Consider the following 24,641-nt stretch of genomic DNA (forward strand, 5'->3'; position numbering starts at 1 on the left):
CAGAGGAAAGGAGGCAGTGTGTGTATGGGATGGAAGGGGAAGGGCAGGGAAGTGTGAAGGAAGCAGTGGAAGGGGGCAGTGTGTGCATGGGATGGAAGGGAAGGGGAGGGGAAGGGAAGGGCAGTGTGAGGGAAGCAGTGGGAAGGGGCAGTGTGTGTATAGGATGGAAGGGAAGGGAAGGGAAGGGAAGGGCAGGGCAGTGTGAGGGAAGCAGTGGGAAGGGGGCAGTGTGTGGATGGTATGGAACGGGAGGGTAGGGGAGGGGAGGGCAGTGTGAGGGAAGCAGTGGGAATGGGGTAGTGTGGATGATATGGAAGGGGAGGGGAAGGGCAGGGCAGTGTGAGGGAAACAGTGTGAAGGGGACAGTGTGTGTATGGGATGGAAGGGAAGGGGAGGCGAAGGGAAGGGCAGTGGGAAGGGGCAGTATGTGGATGGGATGGGATGGAAGGGAAGGGGAGGCGAAGGGAAAGGAAGGGCAGTGTGAGGGAAGCAGTGGCAAGGGGGCAGTGTGTGGAGGGGAGGGGAAGGGAAGGAGAGAGGAAGGGCAGGGCAGTGTGAGGGAAGCAGTGGGAAGGGGCAGTGTGTGGATTGGATGGGATGGGATGGAAGGGAAGGGGAGGCGAAGGGAAGGGCAGTGGGAAGGGGCAGTATGTGGATTGGATGGGATGGAAGGGAAGGGGAGGCGAAGGGAAAGGAACGGCAGTGTGAGGGAAGCAGTGGCAAGGGGGCAGTGTGTGGATGGGAGGGGAAGGGAAGGAGAGAGGAAGGGCAGGGCAGTGTGAGGGAAGCAGTGGGAAGGGGCAGTGTGTGGATTGGATGGGATGGAAGGCAAGGGGAGGGGATGCGAAGAGAAGGGCAATGTCAGGGAAGCAGTGGGAAGGGGGCAGCGTGTGTACGTGGAGCGGGGGTGGCGTGTGGGGGAAGCCGCAGGGAAGTAGGGAACAATGTGAAGGGGCGGAGCGCGTGTGTGTTCGTGGGCAGAGCCCCGCCCCGCGCGCAGCGCGCCCGCCCGCCCCTTGGTGGCCCCCGGCTCTGGCTGTTCGCGGGGGGCGGGACCTGCAGTTGCTCGGGCGCTATGGAGGCGGCGCGGCGCTGGCTGGCGCTGTGCTGGGCGCTGGTGCTGGCGGGGCCCGGGGCGGCCCAGGAGCAGGCCCGCGCGGAGGAGAAGTGCCATTACTACGCGGGGGGGCAGGTCTATCCCGGGGAGGCGGCCCGCGTGCCCGTCTCCGACCACTCCCTGCACCTCAGCCAGGCCAAGAGTAGGTAGCGGCGCGGGCGGGCGGGCTGCTTAGGGACGTTGCCGAACAATTCCCCGTCTCCCCACCGCAGCCTCCTCCCCTCCCCTTCCGCTGCAGCGCCCGCCCCTCCTGCCCTGTCCCCCTTCGCCCGCCTGAAGGCCACAGGCTAACACCGCCCCCCAACACACACACACCGACACCCCAGGAAAAGGGTCGAGGGAGTGGGGTTCCCTGGTGGGCCCGGCAGGGGCAGAGATCCCAGCTGTGGGGCCGGGTTTCTCTGCGGCTTCCCACCGGCCTCAGTTTCCCTCCACTTGTGCAGTGGAGGCGGCGACCCCTCCCTCGCAGGGCAGCCAGCGCCCCGCTGCCTTAACGCTTGTGAGGGGGTTTGTCTGCCCGCCCCCCAGCCCAGGCCCTTGCGCAGCATCGCAGCAAAGCGGCCTCCCGAGGAGCCCTTTTTGCGATGGAGGACAAAAGTGGCCCAGGCGGGCTAACCCAGAGCTATTGGGTACAGTGCACCTTGTCTGGTATAGTGGCAACCCGTGTGTGTGTAGAGGGGGAGGGGGGATGATTGCAATCCTAAACTGTGGGCGCTTCACTTCGCTCCCCCTGTTGGCTTTTCTGAGCCAGATGCACCGTTCGCTGCTGCTGGGGGAGAAAGCCACGTCAGACAAAGCCTATTGGTTTAAAGTGTGTAGAGAGCCCTGAGCAGCTCCCTCACTGCCGCGTTTAAGTAATCTGAAGATCAGAATTTATCCTGCTTGATGATTTTCACGGGGGAGGTATTTAGTACCATGGGCCAAGTTTTTGCAAAGTTTCTGCCTTTTCCTCTCGTTGTAAATAGATAACTGTTCTAAGTTAACATTTCTACCAAAATACAGTTTGTCAAAAGCAAAGGAGCCTGTTTGGGGAATCAAAAACCATGCCAATGGACAGCTACTAGCAGTGAGGAATATGCCACTCATTAACCCCATCTGTAGAACTAAATAGTGTATATAGACCATGTTAAACTCTTTTTTTAAATAAAGGGAGATTCTTTAAATAGGAGTAAATTACAGATTTAGTCCTAGGTGCCAGTATGTTGGAATCCTTTTGGATATCTTGGTTGCTCATGATGCACATGAGACAGCTGGAATTTGTCAGCCTACCCCCAGATTGTGTTATGGAAGTTCTAAACCTCTGCTTCTGTAGCTTGCTTTGTGTAGCTACACTCCTGTAGCCACACTTAGCCTAAATGAACTCACTGGAGCTCCACAGCATCCACCCCATCCAAAGTCAGTGGCATAATTGGAGTGCAACTCTAGATAACTTTTCTGTTTATCAGTTAATAAATAGAAAAGTATATTTACTCAGTTACTTATTTTGTTACAGACTCAGCTTTGTTCAGAGGAGTTTGTTCAGTTATCAAGTAGTAGGATGGATGAACATGGACAGATTTCTGCCTAATAGAGGGCCTCTGCAGAACAAACTGAATCAGACACACTGTTTTTCAAGATTCAATTTTGAACTTTGTATAGCTTGTTTTATTAGATTATTGTGAATATTCATATGAAAGTCTTCATCTATTCTTGCATTTCTTCCCCTCCTTCCCCATTGAAAGTCTCTGGTTTGTGATGACAATCATTTGTCATGGTTGTCATCTGTACTACCATGGAGAGCTTGGGAAGGAAATCAGCAGCAGAGTAACAGATGAAACTCTTTAACAAAGGTGCTGTTTTCATTGAAGGAGCAGTAGTAAAGAATAAGGGAAGGGAAGTAATGTAAATAATATATGGAATTCTTTGGGGTTGTCATTAAGATTTAAAATATTTTATGAACTAAGGGGTCACACTGTGACTGGTGAGCTATGTGCACTACTCTGGCTTCAGTAAGTGTTCTGTGTACAAAAGAATGGTAGGATCAGACCAAAAAGTGAGCTGCATTAAAAGTCTCCTGAAATTAGATTTAATCTGGTTTGTGATTCTGATTTTTTTTGTTTTGTTTTGTTAGCTATGTTCAGAGAGCTCTCATGTGAATTGATTACTCTGAAGATTCAGGGGCAGATAATTTTGTTTGAGTTACAGTTAGGGGGTTTTCTAGCACCTTTTTAAAATGGTCATCTGTTCTATAAATTTTCAAAAGTTTTGTAGTCAAGTGAGATTCCCAGTTACATTAATCTACAGTAGAACACTCGGCAGGAAATGTTTTTCTGATCCACAAAAGTTTGAGAGTGCCATTTTTCCCATGCTAAATCTGGACGAAAAGTTAATCTCCAATGTTCACAAATAGATAATTAAAAAATGTTTAATTTGATCAATCAAAACATTGTGTTTAGATTTCAACCTTTAACTTTTGGAATAAGTTAACAAAAATTTCATATAGTTATTTCAAACTGAAATTTCTTTTCAGAAACATCAAAAATTTCAAAGTTTTCAGAAAAAATTTGAATCGGGAGATTCATTGAAACCAACCCTTTCCCACGGACAGTTTTGTTTTCCACAAATAAGCATTTTGACAAAAAATGTTTTGTCAGAAAATTCCTAACCAGCTCTAAATAGAAATGTAGAGCTTGCCCATACTTGGAAATAGATAGTGTCTTCCCTCTTATCTGCAGAGATTCATTAGAAGAGTATTACTGAGAAGTCTCCAGGTTTCATAGTGAAGAATTTTACAAAACACTGACAGCAAAGTGCTATCATAAATAAAATAAACTAGACTTGTCAAATGAAGCATCTTGTGATGGTTGGTGTGTATGGGTAATTTATAAAAATGTGTACAGTATAAGTTACTAGAGAAAGACTTTGGTATGTGTACCAAAATTTGTAGGTTGTGCTAATAAAAATAAAAAGACAGTACAAGTTTTCAATGCCATTATTCATTTACTAATGTAGATATCTTATAACAAGGCTACTAAGGATTTGATTTTTAATCTGTAAATGTCGGTAAAAGTCAAATTTACAGATAGGCAGAGTAAGAAAAATGCTGCTTGAGATCTTAGAGTTTGATTTAAGGATATTAACTTAGTATATTTTTGGTATGTGATGTTGAAATTCAAAAAGTTAAACTTTTGTCAACATCTGCTGTCACATGGTTGTGTGACACCCTCACTCATAATTTCCTCTAACTGTGAAAGTTTAAATAAAAAAAAAATCTAAAAATATGCTTAAGCAGATATCAAAATTATTTAAAAAAAAAAATCAAACTCTGCCAAGTCTTCTTATTAGCAAAGCAAGGTGGGTGAGGTAATATCTTTTATTGGACCAACTTCTGTTGGTGAGAGAGACAAACTTTTGAGCTTGCAAAGAGCTATTCAAGTCTTGGAAACTAACTCTGAGTATCACTGAGGACAAGGTGGAACAGATTGTTAACTACTTATGCTAAACACACATTTCAAGGGACCACTCAAGGTGAAGTGGCCTGTTCAAACCTCTCCAATCAGAGGGAGGAGACAGGGAGAAAGCAGCTAGGGGGGTTGTAAGAGCATTATGGATTATTGTAATAAACTATAAATCCAGTGTCCGTATTCAGTCCATGTCTAGCAAAGTTATGAATTTAAGGTCCCATGCTCATCTTTTGAAAGTGTTGTGCTGTTTTCCTTTGTGGGTGACGACTGATAGGTCAGGGTCACTATCAGTCCTCGTCCTCAAAGAAAAACTATACATCACTTCAAAAGATGAGCCTGGGACCTTAAATTCATAACTTTGCCAGACACATAGGCCTGGTCTACACCTCAGAGTTAGGTCGATGTAAGGCACCTTACATTGACCTAATTACATGAGTGTCTACACTACAGTCTTGCTCCCACCGATGTAAGTGCTCTACTACACTGACATAATCCCTCCACTTCCATGAGAGGTGTAGGGCTTATGTTGGTGTAGTTAGGGTGACACAGTGTCCCTGTAGACATTGCGGGTTACTTACATTGGCTGCCATTCTTGTCAATTTCATGATTCCCTGCTGGAGCTGTGAAATTGATAAGAAAGCCCAGCTCACAGCTTGGGCTATCACCCTGGGTGGGTGGGGAGCTCCAGCTAGAGTCCGGTCATCCAGGCTCTTGGCTCCCCACCAGGCTACCGAGAGGGCAGCTGGGCTCCGGTGGGCAGCGGCATGCAGAGCTGGGAGCCCGTGCTCTCAGCCCCCATCATTGCCCCTCTTAAGTCAGTGGAAGTGCTCCTGGTGAAGACATGCGTGCACCACCAACAGAAAGGGTAGTGTGGACATGAACCACTGCAGTAATTATTGTGGTGGCTGTAAGTCAACCTATATTAGGTCAACTTAAGTTTGTAGTCTAGACATGCCTAAAACTCATGGACTGAATATAGACACTGGATTTATGGCTCATTAAAACATTCTTTCCCCCCCCCCTTTTCCTCCCTACGACTGGAGGGGTGTTAAGGGGCTAATTCATCTTGAGTGGTCCCTTGTTTAGCATAAGTAGTCAACACACATTTCAATCTGTTCCACCTTGTATTTAGCAGTGACTCTTGGAGGCTTGGTCTACACTACATACATACTTCGGTATAACTACGTCTCTTGGAGCGTGAAAAATCCACACCTCTGAGCAATGTTGTTATACTGACCTTAACCCCATGTAGCAGTGGTGGGTAACCTGCGGCCTGTCCGGGTAATTCACTGGCGTGCCGCCAGACAGTTTGTTTACATTTGGGGCTGCCCGCAGTTCCCAGTGTCCGCGGTTTGCTGTTCCTGGCCAATGGGAGCTGTGGGAAACGGCGCGAGCCGCAGGGACGTACTGGCTTTTGCTTCATGCAGCTCCCATTGGCCAGGAACAGTGAACTGCAGCCACTGGGAGCTGCGGGCAGCCGTGCAAATGTAAACAAACTATCTGGCGGCCTGCCAGTGGATTACCCTGACGAGCTGCAGGTTGCCCACCACTGCCATGTAGACAGCATTATGTCAGCAGGAGAGCTCACTCCCATCCTCTTAGAGCATCTTTCCCAGATGTGCTGCATTGGTGCACTAATGTAAATTTGTAGTGTAGACCTGAAGAAGAGCTCTGTGTAAGCTCTAATGCTTGTGTCTCTCACCAACAGAAATTTGTCCAATAAAAGATATTACCTCACCCACTTTGTCTCTCTAATATCCTGGGACCACAACAGGGCTACAACACTGCATACAAACTTATAATAGTTACTGTGCTGTTGACAATAATTGTCTAATATTAATCAGCATGCTACCGTTCTCCTTTAAATCCATTCCAAACATTGCTTTGAGCCGTTTAATAACTTACCCAGCAATATATGCTTGACATTTCAGTCATGTTTAAATACCTTCAGTTTGATACTGGATCACCAACACACTGCCCTCAGGCATGGCATGCTCAGCCTTATGTGTTTTGATATTGACAAATGCTACTTCAGTACTGCTTTGATATTGACAAATGCTGCTGAAGTATCAAATCGCATAACTCAATATCAAAGCACATAACGCTGAGTATTCCATGCCTGAGGACAGTATGTTGGTGATCCAGTATCAAACGGAAGGTATTTAAACGTGACTAAAATGTCAAGCTGATTAATATTAGACAATTATTGTCAACAGCAATTATTGTCAACGTTTAGGCCCTGTCTAAACTACCAAGTTTACAGCAGCACAGCTGTACCAATGCAGCTGTGCCACTGTAAGATCGCTTGTGTAGCTGATCTATGCTGACGGGAGAGAGCTCTCCCGTCAACATAATTGAACCACCTCAAATGAGTGGTGGTAGCTATGTTGTCAGGACATAATGCTGTCCACACCGGTGCTTCTGTCGGTGTAACTTATGTCGCTCAGTGGGGTGTTTTTTCACACCCCGAGCAACATAAGTTATACCGACAAAGGTGCTTGTGTAGACATATCCTTAATCTTTTTCCGCTGTGTAGTCCGAATATTTTTGTGCAATAACCACTGATTTAATTTATAGGTGGGTTGCAGTAGCAGACAACCTACATATTTTAAGCATTTGTGCCATGAACACATCATCTGTCACGTATTTCCTGCAGAATTAAATTTTAGAAAACCTTTTTGCTAAGGAGTAAAAATAATGTGAAATTGAACCACTCTTTACTCATGGCACATAAGTTATTTATAGAAAAATAGAATTTACTGAAGTCTATAACTCAGTAACCATACATCATTCAATGCAAATCAACATCCTAATTTATGAGCTGTCATCAGCCTGTAGTAAACTTGTAATGTGTTAAGGGGGTCATGGTAGGTGTGTGCAGCGTTTTCTATCATGAAGCCTTATCCTTGGCAATATTTCAAATGGTTCAGAAATTTGTGAACACAAATCTGTTGAGTTATGTGCATTTGATGCATCTTGAAATGTACATTTTTTTTTTAAACACAGCATGACCCCAGTGTGGTGTGCTTTCCTCCTGTGAAAGGTTGAAATTAATAATGAATTAATAAAGTTTGATTGTGTAAATCATGTCCTACAAAGTGTTTTTCACTGTAAGGAACCACAGATATCCATCCAGAGAGAAAACTGTCCTTGGACATGTGTACCTGCTGAACAACCTCATTTATGTACACATGCTTCGCTTTATTCTTCAATTTAGATCTGTATTTTATGTTTCTAGTTTCCAAGCCAGCACCTTATTGGGAAGGAACAGCAGTAATCAATGGCGAATTTAAAGAGCTGAAATTAACAGATTATCAAGGAAAATATCTTGTCTTCTTCTTCTACCCTCTTGACTTGTAAGTAAAACTGATGCAGACATACCAAGATATATACTCCCATCTCCTCCCCCTCCCCCACCCACCCTTCCCAAATTTTGGAAGTGTGTTGTTTAGAGTCAGGAAACATTAAGATGTTGATTGCAACTGCACTTGACATTTTGTAGGTCTGTAACATTTTCCTGGGCAATGTTTACATTCCTTGCTACCATACAACTCATTGCCCCAAATGGAAAATGAATACAGGGAACAGCAACATTATCTCTTATCTCTTCACTTCGTATGCTTTGGAAGATATTTTGAGGGAGACTGATTTCCTCTTACAGGCTTTCAAGGATGTCATGGGATACATTTAAGTTAAATTATTGGATGGACTTTCCTTTCATTACACTATCATAACTCCACTGCAGTCAATGGAATTACTCCTGATTTATACCAGTGTAATGAGAGGAGAATCAGGCCCCTTGTTTTCTTGAAATGAGGAACAAAACATACAGTAAACTAATAATATTAATAATGCATATAGCACTTTTCATCTGTAGAACTCAAAGCACTTTACAAAAAAAGGGTAAGTAGTAGAGACAGGTAGCTGCTTTGATAGTGAAAATAATTGGAATCATGGTTTATTTTCCTCCTAGCCTCAAAGCTTGAACAATTGTGATTTAAAGTGTAATTTTGTGCCTAGAAGAAGCAGGAAGAAGTCAAATGCAAAATAGCTACAACTTGCATTACTAGTTTCCAGGAAATCATGACAGCTGTTTCTCTGCAATTTGGTGTGTCATACTTTAATCCAGTAATTCCTGTACAGTTTTAAATGGTGAATAATTGTACATGTAGCTAAACTGTAAGTTGTAATATTACTAAGTCAGCACTGACTGCATTTTCAAACTTATTATTCACAAACCACTTACACAGGGTTTGAAGATAGATAATCCATCTGTGAACATATTTATGAATGCTGTTAGGAACGCAGTTACTTTGTAAAGTGTAAATTATTTTAATTGTATATATTGGATTCTATCTGTAAATAAAAACAAAATAGTTGTGATAAGTAATTCACAATTTTTCTATTTTATATACTGCAAACAATATCTAGCTTCTCTATAGAAACAAATTTAGCTATGTATTGAGCTAACTGAGAAATCACTCCCTGGATATTCTGAGAATTCTGAATTTACTTTGTTTTCAATTTTTTAGCACATTTGTGTGTCCAACTGAAATTATCGCCTTCAGTGACAGAATTGAAGAATTCAGAGCAATAAACACTGAAGTGGTAGCATGTTCTGTTGACTCACAGTTCACTCACTTAGCATGGTATGTAGCCTACCCATGTGTCTTTTATAGGAAATTATTGGTGGATACATATTAGATTATGGGTTGCTTCCACAAATTCACATACTCTGTCTGATGCACTAATATTGTCAAGTAAATATTGAATGATAAGGTGTGAGGTGTGTTGCTATGTTGCATAAAAAGTGGTAAGTAATAAAACTAATGGTAAGAAATTCCAAAATAAAGTTTATTGTTGAAGGTGTCAAAGTAAAAATGATAACTTTGGTGTTACCATTAGAATAAATTGTTCATTACAAATTATTTGTCCAACTTTATGATCAGTTGTTCTATTGGTGGATTAATACCCCAAAAAATCTTCCTTGGGTTTTTAATTGTGGGATTTGGAAGAAAGACAGGGTAGTTGGGCCACAAAGAGAGAAGGAGGGTGTTTCAAGTGTAAATGAAGCATAGAAGGAGGTATGAAGAGGAGAGTAAGGCAACTATAAATGGACACATTGAAGGAGTGTAGGAAGCAGGTTGGAGCAAATGAGTAGAAAAAAGAAAAACAGCTATTCCTTCTGCAGAAAAGTTGCATGAGGTATTTGTAGGTGGAATAAAAATCTCTCTGAAGAATAAATGTGCATCTCTTTTGTTTGCCAAAGGATTAATACTCCACGAAAACAAGGAGGACTTGGACCAATGAAGATCCCACTTCTTTCAGATTTGACACACCAGATTTCAAAGGATTATGGAGTATATCTAGAGGACCAAGGGCACACACTTAGGTACTACATACCATTATGGTGCATTCTGTCTTGTTATAGCAGTGCATTTACCAGTTCCATTTAAAGGGGCACTCAGTATTGGCACTTTTCTCTCATATTATTTAGTTATATTCTGTGTTCATCACAGTAGTTAGTATCTTAACATATAATGGGTCTATTTATGTGGATAAAGTACTTTTCTTAAAAAGAAAGATCAACAGTCGAAGATATACAATAGCAAACCAAATGAACATGCATGAAGGGGGGGGAAATGAGTAGGAAGGAAAATTTTCAGAATGCTATAAGCCACATGGGGTTAAAAAACAGCCATTTAAGCTTCCCGTTCGGAAGTCAGCATATCATTTATAGAGGCATTTTTTCCACCGACTGTTGACAACTTAGCTGAAATTGTATATTAAAGCTCTTAGTCCACAAGGAATTATTTCTTAATTTAAATCTCAGAGTTAAATTCTGATTTTTTTTTTTAAAGGTGAACTGAAACGCTTTATCCTTCCAGAATCTGAACTCCCAGTTCTGTTTTTTTCCTCCATTACTTAGTGACTTATTAGGAGAAACTGAACGATGAACTCAAGATTTGGCAAAGAACTGTCTGTCAGATGTTTTTATTGACCATCTTGCTGCTGATCACAGGTGTACATCTTGTCTAGTGGTAGTTGTGGCATTGTTTGATACAGTACTATTTCTTGCCCATTCATTTTTAGTGTTCTTTGTTAATACTACAGATACTCATGCTTGAAACAGATCTGTCTCCCTTACACTGCAGTTATCTGATCCTATAGTGAAAACATCATGTGTTTTTTTGACATTAGATCTCCTATCTGGACAATGTCGCAAATTCAGAAATGTATCTTTGCTGCAGTAAATAGGTAAAGAAGGTGGACTTGGAAGGAGAAAGGTCCTACTTAAATATTTATGTCTGATTAGCTAATGCATAGAACAAGGGTCAGCAACCTTCAGCACACGGCCCATCAGGGTAATCCGCTGGCGAGCTGCAAGACATTTTGTTTACATTGACCGTCCGCAGGCACGGCACGGCCCCCTGCAGCTCCAAGTGGCCGCAGTTCGCCGTTCCCAGCCAACGGGAGCTGCGGGAAGCAGTGGACCACAGGGATGTGCTGGCCACCACTTCCCCATTCTCATTCACCGGGAACGGCAAACTGTGGCCACTGGGAGTTGTGGGGTGCCGTGTCTGCGGACAGTCAACATAAACAAAATGTCTCGTGGCCCACCAGTGGATTACCCTGACGGGCCATGTGCCGAAGTTTGCTGACCCCTGGCTTAGAAGAAAGTGAAACTTAAGTGGGCTTGTGTTTTGAAAGTCTAATTTTGAAATGCTCTTACTATAGCTGCAGAAACTAGGATTAAATAGTCAATTTTCATTATATCAAAAGGTTAGCGGTGGGGTTCTTCAAGGTTTTATACTTGGTCCAGTGTTTTTTAATGCTCTGTAAAGGTAGCAGAATTTTCAAGTGATAGTTATTTAGGTTTGTCAAAATCAGAGAAGGCTGTGAGGAGATTGAGAGTCCTAACCAAGCAAGGTGAGTGGCCAACATAATGGCAAATAAAATTCAGTGTCAATAAATGCAAAGTAACTATTCATACACCTTACAAAGGTTCTAAATCAACTGTAACAACTCAGGAAAGAGCCCTGGGCATCACAGTGACCTCTGTTAAGTGTACAACTGCATTCAAAAAAGTAAACAAGATATTAGGATGCATAAGGAATAGGAAGGAAAATAATATGCCATTATGTAAATAAATGGTGCAGTCTGGAGTACTTAGTGCAGAACTGATCACCCCATCTCAAAGAGGAAATTGTTGAATTAGAGGGGCTTCAGCAAAGGGAGATGAGAATGAGCAACAGCATGGGAAACATCTGCTTTGAAGAGAGACTGAAAAGACTGGTGGTATTTACTTCAGATAGGAGAAGAATAAGAGAGGACACTTTCAAAGTATATAAAATAATTAATGGTAGAGAGAGGGTAGGTCAGGAACTTTCTCCTTGCCTCATAAAAAGACCAAGGGAACATCCAGTGAAATTAGAAGGTAGCAAATTCAGAAACTGACATAAGGCAATACTTTTTCACACCATACAAAGCTGGAACTCATTGCCAGAGCAAGTCATTCGCAACATGTAAAAAGTGATTAGATATGTCTATGGATGTCAAGAATATCCAGCATTGTTATAGTTAGTACTAAAAAATTTGGAGGGATACTGTATCTCATGCTTCAGGGTTTAAAATCAGTCCTTAAATATTATAGGAATTAATGTAGAGCAAATTATCCCACATCTGCCAACTGTGAGACAGAAACCTCCCCCTGAAGCATCTGCTTCTGACCATTGTCAGAGACAGGAAACTGACCTAGGTGGACCAAGTCTGTACATTTCTTTAATACCATGCTGTAAACACTGAGCGGGCATTATCTTACCAGGTCTAGATATTTAAGTGTAACAAGTGCTTTTGGTTTATCATTGTAATTTTTTTACTGAGGACCGTGCAACTAGCTCTTAGCACATACATTCTAAAGGCTGTTAGGGTCTCATTTATACAATTCACCGTTTAATGTCAGTGATCTACTTATCAAGCAGTATAGTTAAGGGTAAATAGTGTTCAAGACTTCCATATGAAGTCTAAAATCTTAAAGTGCATATAAAAAAAGTTCTTAAGCATCATCATATCACCACAGAAAGATGCAATCTTGTGTACTTGAACTTTCAGAAAGCCTTTGACAAGATCCCTCCTCAAAGGCTCTTAAAGTAAGCAATTATGGGATAAGAAGGAAGGAGGTAATCTCATGGATCAGTAACTGGTTAAAAGACAAAAAACAAAGGGTTGGAATAAATGGTTAGTTTTTAGAATGGAGAGATGTAAATAGTGGTGTCCCCCAGGGATATGTACTGGGACCAGTGCTGTTCAACATATTCATAAATGATGTGGAAAAAAGGTAAACAGTAAGGTAGAAAAATTTGCAGCAATTCAAAACTACTCAAGATAGTTGAGCCCAAAGCAGACTGTGAAGAGTTTCAAAGGGATCTCACAAAACTGGGCAACAAAATGCCAGATGAAATTCAGTGTTGGTAAGTCCAAGGTCATGCACATTGGAAAGCATAATCCCAGCTATACATATAAAATGATGGGGTCTAAATTAGCTGTTACCACTCAAGAAAAAGATCTTGGAGTTATTGTGGATAGTTCTCTGAAAACATCCACTCTGTATGCAGCAGCAGTCAAAAATAGCCAACAATGTTAGGAACCATTAGGAAAGGGATAGATAAAATGACAGAAAATATTATAATGCTACTGTATAAATCCAGGGTACACCCACACCTTGAATACTGCATACAGTGCTAGTCACCCCATCTCAAAAGAGATATGTTGGAATTGAAAAAGGTACAGAAAAGGGCTACAAAAATTATGAGGGGTATGGAACAGCTTCCACATGAGGAGAGATTAAAAAGTCTGGCACTTTTCAGCTTGGAAAAGAGACAACTAAGGGGATATGATAGAGGTCTAAAATCGTGACTGGTGTGGAGAAAAAGTGTTATTTACTCCTTCTCCTAACACGAGAACCAGGGTTCACCCAATGAAATTAATAGGCAGCAGGTTTAAAACAAACAAAAGGAAGTACTTCTTCACACAATGCAGTGTCAACCTGTGGAACTCCTTGTCAGTGTATGTTGTGAAGGCCAAAACTATAACTGGGTTTAAAAAAAAAAACTAGAAAAGTTCATGGAGATTAGGTCCATCAATAGCTATTAGCCAAGATGCTCAGGGATGCAACTGCCTGCTTTGATTGCCACAAGCTAGGCGTGGACAATGGGATGGATCACTCGATGAGTGCCTGTTCTTTTCATTCTTTCTGAAGCATTTGGCATTGGCAGCTGTCAGAAGACAGGATACTGGGCTAGATGGACCCTTGGTCTGACCAGTTTGGCCATTCTTACGTTGTTACTGCTTTCTTAATTCTGACTTGACCTTACCTAGATCACAGCAAGATCTGAGAGCACTGCAAATTGAGAGCACTTTCAATGAGAGATGGAGTTGTTTGTGTCGATGAAAAGCACCTCCTATAAAAGAGGCTGATATTGAAGGACTCCAGAGGTGGGGGAGGTTAGATCCTTAATATTCTGGGTGCATTATGAATGAGAAAGTAATGCGAAGGGAGTTGCAAAGGAAATTAAAAGTTAACACAGAACCTGCACTTAACTTGCTTGTGTAGTGCTTGGAGAGATCCAGTCACTGCTGATCTCGAGTAGGCATGCTGCAATATCTGGACACCACAATAGAGCATAATAGAGATCAATATAATTTGGTTTATATCTAAAAGAAAAATTCCATGTTTTTGCAGAGGCCTTTTCATTATTGATGATAAGAGGGTCCTTCGACAGATAACAATGAATGACCTTCCTGTCGGCAGATCAGTGGATGAAACACTTCGTCTAGTACAAGCATTCCAGTACACTGACAAACATGGAGAAGGTGCCTGTTTTCAGTATTTTGGCAATGGGAATTATGCTGAGGTTTTATTTAGTTTGGGAGGTGTATTTTTAGCTATTAGGGAGCAAGGCATACCACAACATTTGATAGCTTCGTGGCTGTTATTGTGCAAAGTTTTTTGTTCCCCTCATTCAAGATTCAATGGACCTGCTTCTGCCCTGCCTTGCACTTAGTGTAGTGTCCAAAGAGAATGCAAAGTGGTTGTAACATTATTAAATCAAAACAGTAGCATTTACACTCATTTTCCACTCATAAGCATAAGCAACTGCACAAAGTATGAGGCAGTGAAGAATCGGGCTCAGTATTTTAATACATTTGGACAATCTGCAGCTGATTCAAGAGGCACTGCTAGTGTAATCTTAATGTTTGGTTGGGGTTTTTTTGTTTTGGTTGGGGTTGTTTTTTTGGAGGGGGCTGGTGTCACAAAATAGATACAGTACTTCGAGTCAGTGAAAAGCATCCCCGAAAATGGGGTTGGGTTCGGTGCCCAGTGTAATGAAGACTGCATATTCCTACCTCTTCTCTTAAAGTAAATTATTCTTAGCTGGTGTAAACTGGCATAGCTCCATTGACTTCAGCTTTTTACCTTGACTTCAGGGAGCTGTGCCAAATTACACCAGCTGAGGATTTGGCCCACAGTAAGCTATTCAACTTTAATAATTAACTCATGTAGTCAGCTGGCTAATCTTCCTGCTCTCAATTTAAAGTGTTGGTGTTTAAAAGCAAACCTATGGAAAGTGACACAGCTGCAATTCGTTCTAGGGTTGTCTACAGGGCGCGGTGATGCACACTGTAAGGGTGTGCTTTCTGAAGCGCAGTAATGTGTGGCACATCAACTGGTCTGCGTAGATCCTGATGGTGCGCCTGCCAGGTTCCCTCGTGTGCTTTAACGTAGTGCAGTTTGAAACATGTTAGCATGTAATGTAACATTATCTGTATGAACAGCTCTATTTCGCAATTCAGAATTGGAAAAAAAACAAATTCTGATACTTAAAAGCAATGACCGTTTTCATGAAGGAGATAAAGTCCTTTTGGTTCAGCTTCAAATAAAGCTATATCTCACCTTACGCAATACTGGACTCTCCCTGTGAGGCACGTGGAATCCTGTTGGGTTTTGCTGGATTTCTGTGGCAGTACATATCTAGTTCATTGGACTCTGCGCAAAGGCTAGGATGAAGAATCCTCCAAGGTTTTTATTATGTTCACCACACTTCAGCTGGCAGCTCTGTCTGCAGGGGATAAAATGCCTGTGCTACTGTTGCGTAATCCCAGCCGTGCAGGCAGATCCTGGAGCCTCATGGAAGCCAATGCAAGTCTGCCTGGGCACAAGGTCCGCCCAACCATATGAAGTTGCAGGATCAGCTCCCTGGTCTCCTAAAGTGTCTCACCTAGGTTGTACGTGAACAACTGAGCAATTGCAGGAATGGCAAATTTTTATTTTGATCACCCTAATCCTTTGACTTCCTAAGCAGGGTATCAAACAAAACAGTTGCTTGCTTGACAGAGCTTTAATTTTTCTTCATTGCCACAGTACTGCTTGCCTCCTGGCATTAGTTCTAAAGAAAGTTATACCTGTCTCCATTTCCACCTGATGGAATTGTTGCTCTTATCTTGGCGCCATATGTCCTCGTGGAATAGGGATTCATCTTCAGAACGGGAGGTACTATTCCTTTGCCAGTAAATTGACAAGTAGACAGTAAACAGTGAAATCAAAACATACTCTACCAAGCAAGGATTTTTTTAGTGAACGGAACAATCCACCTGCCCTGCTAGTAGTGTCAATATGAATGTTTTAGGGATACTGTCTGATGAATAAGCACGTAACATATTTGCAGATGTTTACATGTGGCACCTTCTTGTTATATTTCTTAAAATTCAGAGATTAGTTTTTCAAGAGAATGGCCAGAAACCCAAATAAATGAGAACAATAATTTCTTTTCTACTAAGTTAATTTCATTTTTGCTTTTTTTTCCAGTTTGCCCTGCTGGTTGGAAACCTGGCAGTGAAACAGTAAGTCCGTATTTATATTCAGCATACATTCGTTATTTTGCATGATTAAATAAAATGAGGGACCCAATCCTATCTCCACTGAAGGCAAAAGCAAAATTCTCATTAATTTGAATGGAAGCACAATATCAGGCCCTGTGCATTGTGATATTTTTATAAGTTCTTAATCTGTTGTCATTGGAATTTTGAGTGATTTATTACAGTATATCATGTTTGCAGTATTGCATTTTTTCATGCAGGAAAAAAGCTAATCTTTTCACATCAGGAGTTTCCTTCTCCGTCAACTTTCCAATGTATGATCAAAACCTCAAGCACCAGCAAGTTAACTAGAGGGAGAATTTCCCTCCCATCCTGCAACACAGGTCAAGAGAGAGTTGGAAGTTCCCTGAGGAAGGGGCTATCTTCTCTATGTCTTACCTGTACAGTGCCTAACATAATGGAGACTTGATCCTTGATTGGGGTTCCTAGGCAGTTCCTCAGTATAAATAATCTCACTTCTCAGGCGATGTATAATTGCCCACATTTGGGCAAAGCACCCTACCACTATTAGAATTGTAAAATGGAATGCATTTTGCAGCACAGTATCTCTTCTTTTGTTTCTTCACACTAACAAGATTATGAGCCAAAGAGCAAGGGCCCAGTTCAATGCCCACTGGAGCAACTGAATTCAGTGTACGTTAAATCAGGCCCCAATAGAACAAAGAAAATATTTTTCTAAGGCTATGTCTACACACACATCTTGTGTTGGCGTAATGTGTCACTCATGTGGTGTTAATAAACCACCCCCCCTGCGCGACATAAGCGCTTGTGTGCACAGCACTTTGTCCGCAGGAGAGGTTATGCCGTTCACGGGGGTGGTTTTATTATTCCAATGGGAGAGCTCTTTCCTGTCGGCATAGAGCAACTTCACCAGACGTGCCGGTACATCAGCGCCGCTACAGCGGTGTACATGTAAGCATGCCCTAAGAAACTGGGCTACAGAAGGTTGCCAGCTACAATATTACATCATTGGCATTTATTGGAAGCTGCCCTTTTTTCTGCTGTTGCTTGTTTCAGCTGTTGGCACAAACAGCATTTGTAAAAAAAATTAAAATAAAAATAAAAGATGCCTTGAAAGAAATTCTAAAAGGTTTCAGTAGCAGCAAAAAATTGAAGTGGTCTCTGCACCTTTCCTTGAGATGAATACATGACAGCAGCAAATACCACATTTTGGCAGGGCCATGAAATGTGTTCGTTCATACAGACAATGGGCTTATTTATAAACAATACAATTTTCAGAATGTCAATAGGATGCAAGTGATTTTAACTGATATAGCATTATTAATAAACTGTGTTCTGGTAGCTTCTGGAGTTTCCAGCCAAGTTCAAGGTCCCATTGCGGTAGTCACTGTACTGACACACATTAAAAGACAGTCCCTAAATTGTATCTACATACAGGATCTCAAACAGTGCATGCAGAGAGCCAAAGGGTCTGTATAATCTCTAGTAAAAGTTGCAACTGGCAACATTGAAGTGGCTAGCTTTGCTGCAGAGCAGCAGACCTCTGTATTACAGTGCGAAACAAGCAGACGCTGAGAATTACATTCATGGGCTAGTTGAGATTTGTCTTAGTGGGGAAAACTGGCTCTTCAGATTTTATGGTGAAAGCAGGTTATAGGATGGCATATGTGTGGCATTGGAAATCATGCATTCCACTACCCTGGCTAAACAGAATAATTTGTCCATTAGCAGCTGACAAGTGAGCGATTTCCCGTTCTGAGAAGGGTCAAGCCTATGAATACACTTAATAAAAGGGAGACCCGTTGATAGCAGTAATAGATTACTACTTTATAGCATCTGCTGTTTCTGTACGCCTGTTGCTGACAACTGACTCATTGCTGAGAATATCAGGCCCGAATAAATGTATAGCACTGACGTAAATACAAATAAGTTCTCTCTGCTTTCTGTGCAAAAGCTGTAGTGCACTTAAACAGCAGAATAGTTCTGCAAAGCACTCTTCAGAATATATTAACATCTGTAGCCATGCCTTCTAAATGTGTTTGATTTAATTAGATCAAACCCGAAGATGCCATGAGAGCGTGGTGGCCAAGACAAGAGCTGTAAGTAAACTCTGAGGCACTTGAGTACAGATGTTAATTTATGGAAACAATTCTAAGTTCATTTATGGGGAAAATCAGAGTAGAGTACATTCTTTCAACCAGGCAGACTCTGTTTCTTTCTCGAACTCCACTTCCTACTGCCCTCCACTGTTTAGTGTTCATTAAAGATAAGCAGTAACCTTAGATATGAACAGGTGAAAGGTAATTTCTCGATGTAGTTTGTGACCATTAATGCCAGAATATGAAGTAGATAATATTTGTTCCTTTTGTTTTTAGACCAACACTTTCACTTTCTTTCTCACACAGATAATCCCAGATCCAGCTGGAAAACTGAAGTATTTTGATAAACTAAACTGAAACTTGCTTCTACTGAGCTACACAAGTTACATGCAACTTCAAGTTGTCAATAAAATTCCATTAATTTTGTTATTTCCATGAGTTTGGCTGATTTATAGTGGCTACCAATTGTATTTGCTTTCTCAAAATACAGGTATTCACTGTGCAGAGATCACCAGTAGCAGAAAGAGCTGACACAATTGGTCTTCTAGGGCCTCCTAAAAGGAGGCTAAGAATTTGAGCTTCAGTTTATCCCATTCCATCTAGTCAAGAGTTCATATGTTTAGTGCATAATGCACTGCTATGATACTATGTAAGCAGGGAAATTGCACTTTTTAATCTTCAGTTACTTGCATCCTCTTAAAAATATAGATAGATATAGTACATCATTTCCTTAGCTATATGGACTTAGCTTTAGGAATCTCATTTTGGATAGATCACTTAATTTCCACAAAAGCTTAATCCATAAAATCCTTTATGCTTTTGCTTCTTTTTCAAAAAGATACCAGAATTTCCCTCCCAGTGGTTTTCTATTAAGCCCCAACTTTCTATTTTTGATACTTTAGAAGCTGTAGCTGAGAAATTGCCACCTGCCAATTTTTCACTATGAGTCAGAGACCATATTCCACAATTTATACAATGAGCTGTAATGAAGTCTGAAGCCAGGAATACAGTTTAAAGGAGTTAAACTAAAATTCCTCTTTGTCTGAAGTTGGAAAACATTTTAGTTTTTCTTCAGTCTAACATTAAGAACCAGATTCTCAGCAAGTGTCAGTCAGCATAGTTCAACTGAAATAAATGGAGCTACACAACTTTTAGAAAAAGATCTGGTTAACTTAACTTTTTTTCTAACACTTAAAACTTTTGGGGTACATGCTAATATAAAAGGAAGATTGTAGTGTATTTAAAATTCCCATAGTCTGTGGATGATCCTCTTTTCACACTATGACCTGAATCTTTTTCCTGTTCCTCTCCAACAGTTTTCATTGCTCTTAATTTAGAGCAGGAGAATTGTGGAGTCTTCTCCAAGACCAGCATTTCTGTGCCAAATGGATTGGATAATATTAGCCATCATAAACCTTTGGGGTTCATGTGCACGCATTTCTTCCTACAAGAGACAAGAACATCACCTCTAAAACATGCTTGATCACCACCAGAACCTGAAATTCCTCCTAAATGCACATTCTCTGCATGGGTGCTCTTCCCACACTTTGATCTCTTTAACATAAGGTCATTCATGAACCAAAAAAAAAGATACAACATTGTGTGCAGTCAGTAAAGCAGCATCTGATATTATGAATAGTGTCCACCTCTCTTCCTAAAAATCGTAGTGTGATCCTTGAAAGAGTAAAAAGTGACTTTCTACATTGCCACGGAAGCTTATTATTCTTATACAGTGTCGTGTTAGAATTTGATTTTTTCATATCTACAGAATGATGATGAGGCAGCCTCCCGGGCCCTGGACATCTGGATGGAATTTAATTTCACCAAACTATACAATACACTGCTCTCACCAGTGTAAATTTCTTAGATTGGGTGAACTTTTCTGGGCAGTGAACAGGTATTCATGTAGCACCTAGCACAATCGGGACTCCATCCTGTGCAAAGCCTCTGGGTGCTGTTGCAACGTAAATAAATACATTCTGGTAGGTAAAACAACCCCGCAGCAAACAAAACTTCTCCAATCCTCAACTCAGTTTCTCCCCAGATGTCTGGGAGAGAAGAGCAGCCTTGTGCCGTGGCTAAAGGCTAACATCGCCGAGATACAGTGTACAAGACGGGAGGGAATTCAAAAGCTGAGAATGTCTTGCGGCAGCCTCCTCATTTATAACAAGGGAGCTCCAACACATTGCTGACATCAAATATGGCTGAATTGCAGAGAGGGAGAAAAGCACACACACACTATCTCAGATCTGTTAGCCTTTGCCTGTGGCACAAGACTCATCACCAAGATATCTGGGGAGAAATGGGGCTGAGGACTGGTAATGTTTTGTTCGCAGAGGGTTTGTTTTATCTGCCAGTATCTATTATTTATTGGTTAGCCATTGCAGATGCTGGAGCACCATGTGATGTATTCCCAGTCCGAAGACTCTCTTTATAAACAGATCATAACATTTTGTATTAGTTTCAAGCTTCCATGTGCTTGATAATCATAGAATATCAGGGTCGGAAGGGACCTCAGGAGGTCATCTAGTCCAACCCCCTGCTCAAAAGCAGGACCCATCCCCAATTAAATCATCCCAGTGGGATGATTTAATTGGGGATGGGTCCTGCTTTTGAGCAGGGGGTTGGACTAGATGACCTCCTGAGGTCCCTTCCGACCCTGATATTCTATGATTCTATGTGATCTGTGTGGGCAATCCCCTATAAGGCACATTACAACAAAACAAACTAAACAACAAAAGCATGCCTAACACTGATAAGGGTTACATCAGAGGGAAAAGGTCACACTTTTCATCAGCCCAAAAATAATTTGCAGTTGACCATGGCAGCTCCTGGCATCCACCAGTAGCCCAGAATTCAAAATGGATCTAATTTGTGATCATGTATTACAAAATGGTGGCTGCCCTCCTTCACTCAGAAGATATATTCATACCAGTATAAGTTTTACAAAAACTAGACAAGCCATTTACAACACAAACTTTTTGCTTCTCTACAAAGGAAAAAGGACACTAAACTATCTAAACTGCTACATGCCACAAGGAGCCACAACAGTAGTTCCCTTAACCCACCCAACAATATTGTTAATCTTTCCAGCTATACTCTTAGCCCGGCAGAAGAGTCTGTCCTATCTCGGGGCCTCTCTTTCTGCCCCTCCACCCCCACGAACATGATACAGTTCTATGGTGACCTAGAATCCTACTTTCAACGTCTCCAACTCAAAGAATATTTCCAACACACCTCTGAACAACATACTAACCCACAGAATCCTTCTTCCTACCACCACTACAAAAAGAAGGATTCTGTGTGGACTCCTCCTGAAGGTCGAAACAACAGACTGGACTTCTACATAAATTGCTTCCGTCAACGTGCACAGGCTGAAATTGTGGAAAAGCAGCATCACTTGCCTCATAACCTCAGCCGTGCTGAACACAATGCCATCCACAGCCTCAGGAACACCTCTGACATCATAATCAAAAAGGCTGACAAAGGAGGTGCTGTCGTCATCATGAATAAGTTGGAATATGAACAAGAGGCTGCTAGGCAGCTCTCTAACTCCACATTCTACAGGCCATTATCCTCTGATCCCACTGAGGATTACCAAAAGAAACTGCACCATCTGCTCAAGAAACTCCCTGAAAAAGCACAGGAACAGATCTGTGCAGACACACTCCTGGAACCCTGACCAGCGGTATTCTATCTGCTTCCCAAGATCCATAAACCTGGAAATCCTGGATGCCCCATCATCTCAGGCATTGGCACCCTGACAGCAGGATTGTCTGGCTATGTAGACTCCCTCTTCAGGCCCTACACTACCAGCACTCCCAGCTATCTTCGAGACACCACTGACTTCCTGAGGAAACTACAATCCATCGGTGTAGTTTCCTGAAAACACCATCCTGGCCACTGGGGATGTAGAAGCCCTCTACACCAACATTCCACACAAAGATGGACTAGAAGCCATCAGGAACAGTATCCCCGATAATGTCACGGCAATGTACATGGCAGAGGGGCATTGCTGGCACATGATGGCATATATCACAGTGATAGATGTGCAGGTGAATGGAAAAAGGACACTAAACAGATGACCTCCTGAGGTCCCTTCCAACCCTGATATTCTATGATTATCAAGCACATGGAAGCTTGAAACTAATACAAAATGTTATGATCTGATGGCTGAACTTTGTGACTTTGTCCTTACCCATAACTATTTTACATTTGGGGACAATGTATACCTTCAAATCAGCGGCACTGCTATGGGTACCCGCATGGCCCCACAGTATGCCAACATTTTTATGGCTGACTTAGAACAACACTTCCTCAGCTCTCGTCCCCTGATGCCCCTACTCTACTTGCACTACATTGATGACCTCTTCATCATCTGGACCCATGGAAAAGAAGTTCTTGAGGAATTCCACCATGATTTCAACAATTTCCATCCCACCATCAACCTCAGCCTAGACCAATCCACACAAGCGGTCCATTTCCTGGACACTACTCTACTAATAAGTGATGGTCACATAAACACCACCCTATACCGGAAACCTACTGACCGCTATTCCTACCTACATGCCTCCAGTTTCCATCCAGGACACATCACATGATCCATTGTCTACAGCCAAGCTCTACGATACAACCGCGTTTGCTCCAATCCCTCAGACAGAGACAAACACAAGATCTCTATCAAGCATTCTTAAAACTACAATACCTACCTGCTGAAGTGAAAAACAGATTGACAGAGCCAGAAGAGTACCCAGAAGTCACCTACTACAGGACAGGCCCAACAAAGAAAATAACAGACTGCCACTAGCCATCACCTTCAGCCCCCAACTAAAACCCCTCCAGCACATCATCAAAGATTTACAACCTATCCTGAAAAATGATCCCTCACTCTCACAGATCTTGGGAGACAGACCAGTCCTCGCTTACAGACAGCCCCCCAACCTGAAGCAAATATTTTCCAGCAACCACAAACCACACAACAAAAACACTAACCCAGGAACCTATTCTTGCAACAAAGCCCGACGCAAACTCTGTCCACATATTTATTCAAGTGACACCATCATAGAATCATAGAATATCAGGGTTGGAAGGGACCCCAGAAGGTCATCTAGTCCAACCCCTTCTCAAAGCAGGACCAATTCCCAGTTAAATCATCAATCAAATAGGACCTAATCACATTAGCCATGCCATCAGGGGCTCATTCACCTGCACATCTATCACTGTGATATATGCCATCATGTGCCAGCAATGCCCCTCTGCCATGTACATTGGCCAAACGGGACAGTCTATGCAAAAGAATAAATGGACACAAATCTGACATCAGGAATCATAACATTCAAAAACCCGTAGGAGAACACTTCAACCTCTCTGGCCACTCAGTAAAAGATTTAAGGGTGGCAATTTTGCAACAGAAAAGCTTCAAAAACAGACTCCAACGAGAAACTGCTGAGCTTGAATTTAATATGCAAACTAGATACCATTAACTTGGGTTTGAATAGAGACTGGGAGTGGCTGGGTCATTACACATATTGAATCTATTTCCCTAAAGTTAAGTATCCTCTCACCTTCTTTTCAACTGTCTAAATGGGCCATCTTGATTATCACTACAAAAGTTTTTTTCTTCTGCTGATAATAGCTCATCTTAACTAATTAGCCTCTCACAGTTTGTATGGCAACTTCCAACTTATCTGTATGTATATTTATATTTCTTCTTACTATATGTTCCATTCTATGCATCGGATGAAGTGGGCTGTAACCCAAGAAAGCTTATACTCTAATAAATTTGTTAGCCTCTAAGGTGCCACAAGTACTCCTATTCTTTTTGCTGAAACGAGCCTTCATAGTTACTTTGAGGTAACAGCTGATTGGAGTACATCTCTAAGTCAAAAGCCCCATGAACTTGGCACACAGCGCTTCCACTACTATGCATTCGACCAATGTGTACAAGTAGTTCAAATTGTTTCTCCCCATAAGCATTACCTTGCCATTAGTGAATTTCATCTGTAATTGTGTTGCCCATTTCCCTGGTGCTGGGTAAATCTTAAGTTATTTGCTTGATTCTGAGCTAACTCAAGCAAACGTGTT

General features: G+C 41.9%; 1 protein-coding gene across 2 annotated transcripts; it reads left to right on the top strand.

Annotated features, from left to right (window-relative positions):
- Positions 1-1,024: 1,024 nt before the first annotated feature.
- On the top strand, positions 1,025-18,986 carry PRDX4 (peroxiredoxin 4). 2 transcript variants are annotated; one of them, XM_073357372.1, is made up of 8 exons: positions 1,025-1,259; positions 7,799-7,916; positions 9,093-9,209; positions 9,830-9,952; positions 14,303-14,433; positions 16,427-16,461; positions 18,511-18,557; positions 18,864-18,986. In XM_073357372.1, exons 1-8 carry the CDS (start codon positions 1,076-1,078, stop codon positions 18,865-18,867), a joined length of 759 nt encoding a protein of 252 aa, XP_073213473.1. In that variant the 5' UTR covers positions 1,025-1,075; the 3' UTR covers positions 18,868-18,986. The 2 variants fall into 2 exon arrangements, with proteins under 2 accessions (XP_073213473.1, XP_073213464.1); XM_073357363.1 differs by lacking the exon at positions 18,511-18,557 and having other exon boundaries at positions 1,026-1,259.
- Positions 18,987-24,641: the final 5,655 nt, after the last annotated feature.

Source organism: Lepidochelys kempii, chromosome 1, assembly GCF_965140265.1.
Source record: "Lepidochelys kempii isolate rLepKem1 chromosome 1, rLepKem1.hap2, whole genome shotgun sequence".
In the NCBI taxonomy this organism is placed as follows: Eukaryota; Metazoa; Chordata; order Testudines; family Cheloniidae; genus Lepidochelys; species Lepidochelys kempii.

Coding starts and splice junctions, on each gene's coding strand:
- PRDX4 (XM_073357372.1), top strand. CDS start 1,076: ATGGAGGCGGCGCGGCGCTGGCTGGCGCTGTGCTGGGCGCTGGTGCTG. Junction 1,260..7,798: donor GCACCTCAGCCAGGCCAAGA/GTAGGTAGCGGC, acceptor TTATGTTTCTAG/TTTCCAAGCCAGCACCTTAT. Junction 7,917..9,092: donor TTCTTCTACCCTCTTGACTT/GTAAGTAAAACT, acceptor TCAATTTTTTAG/CACATTTGTGTGTCCAACTG.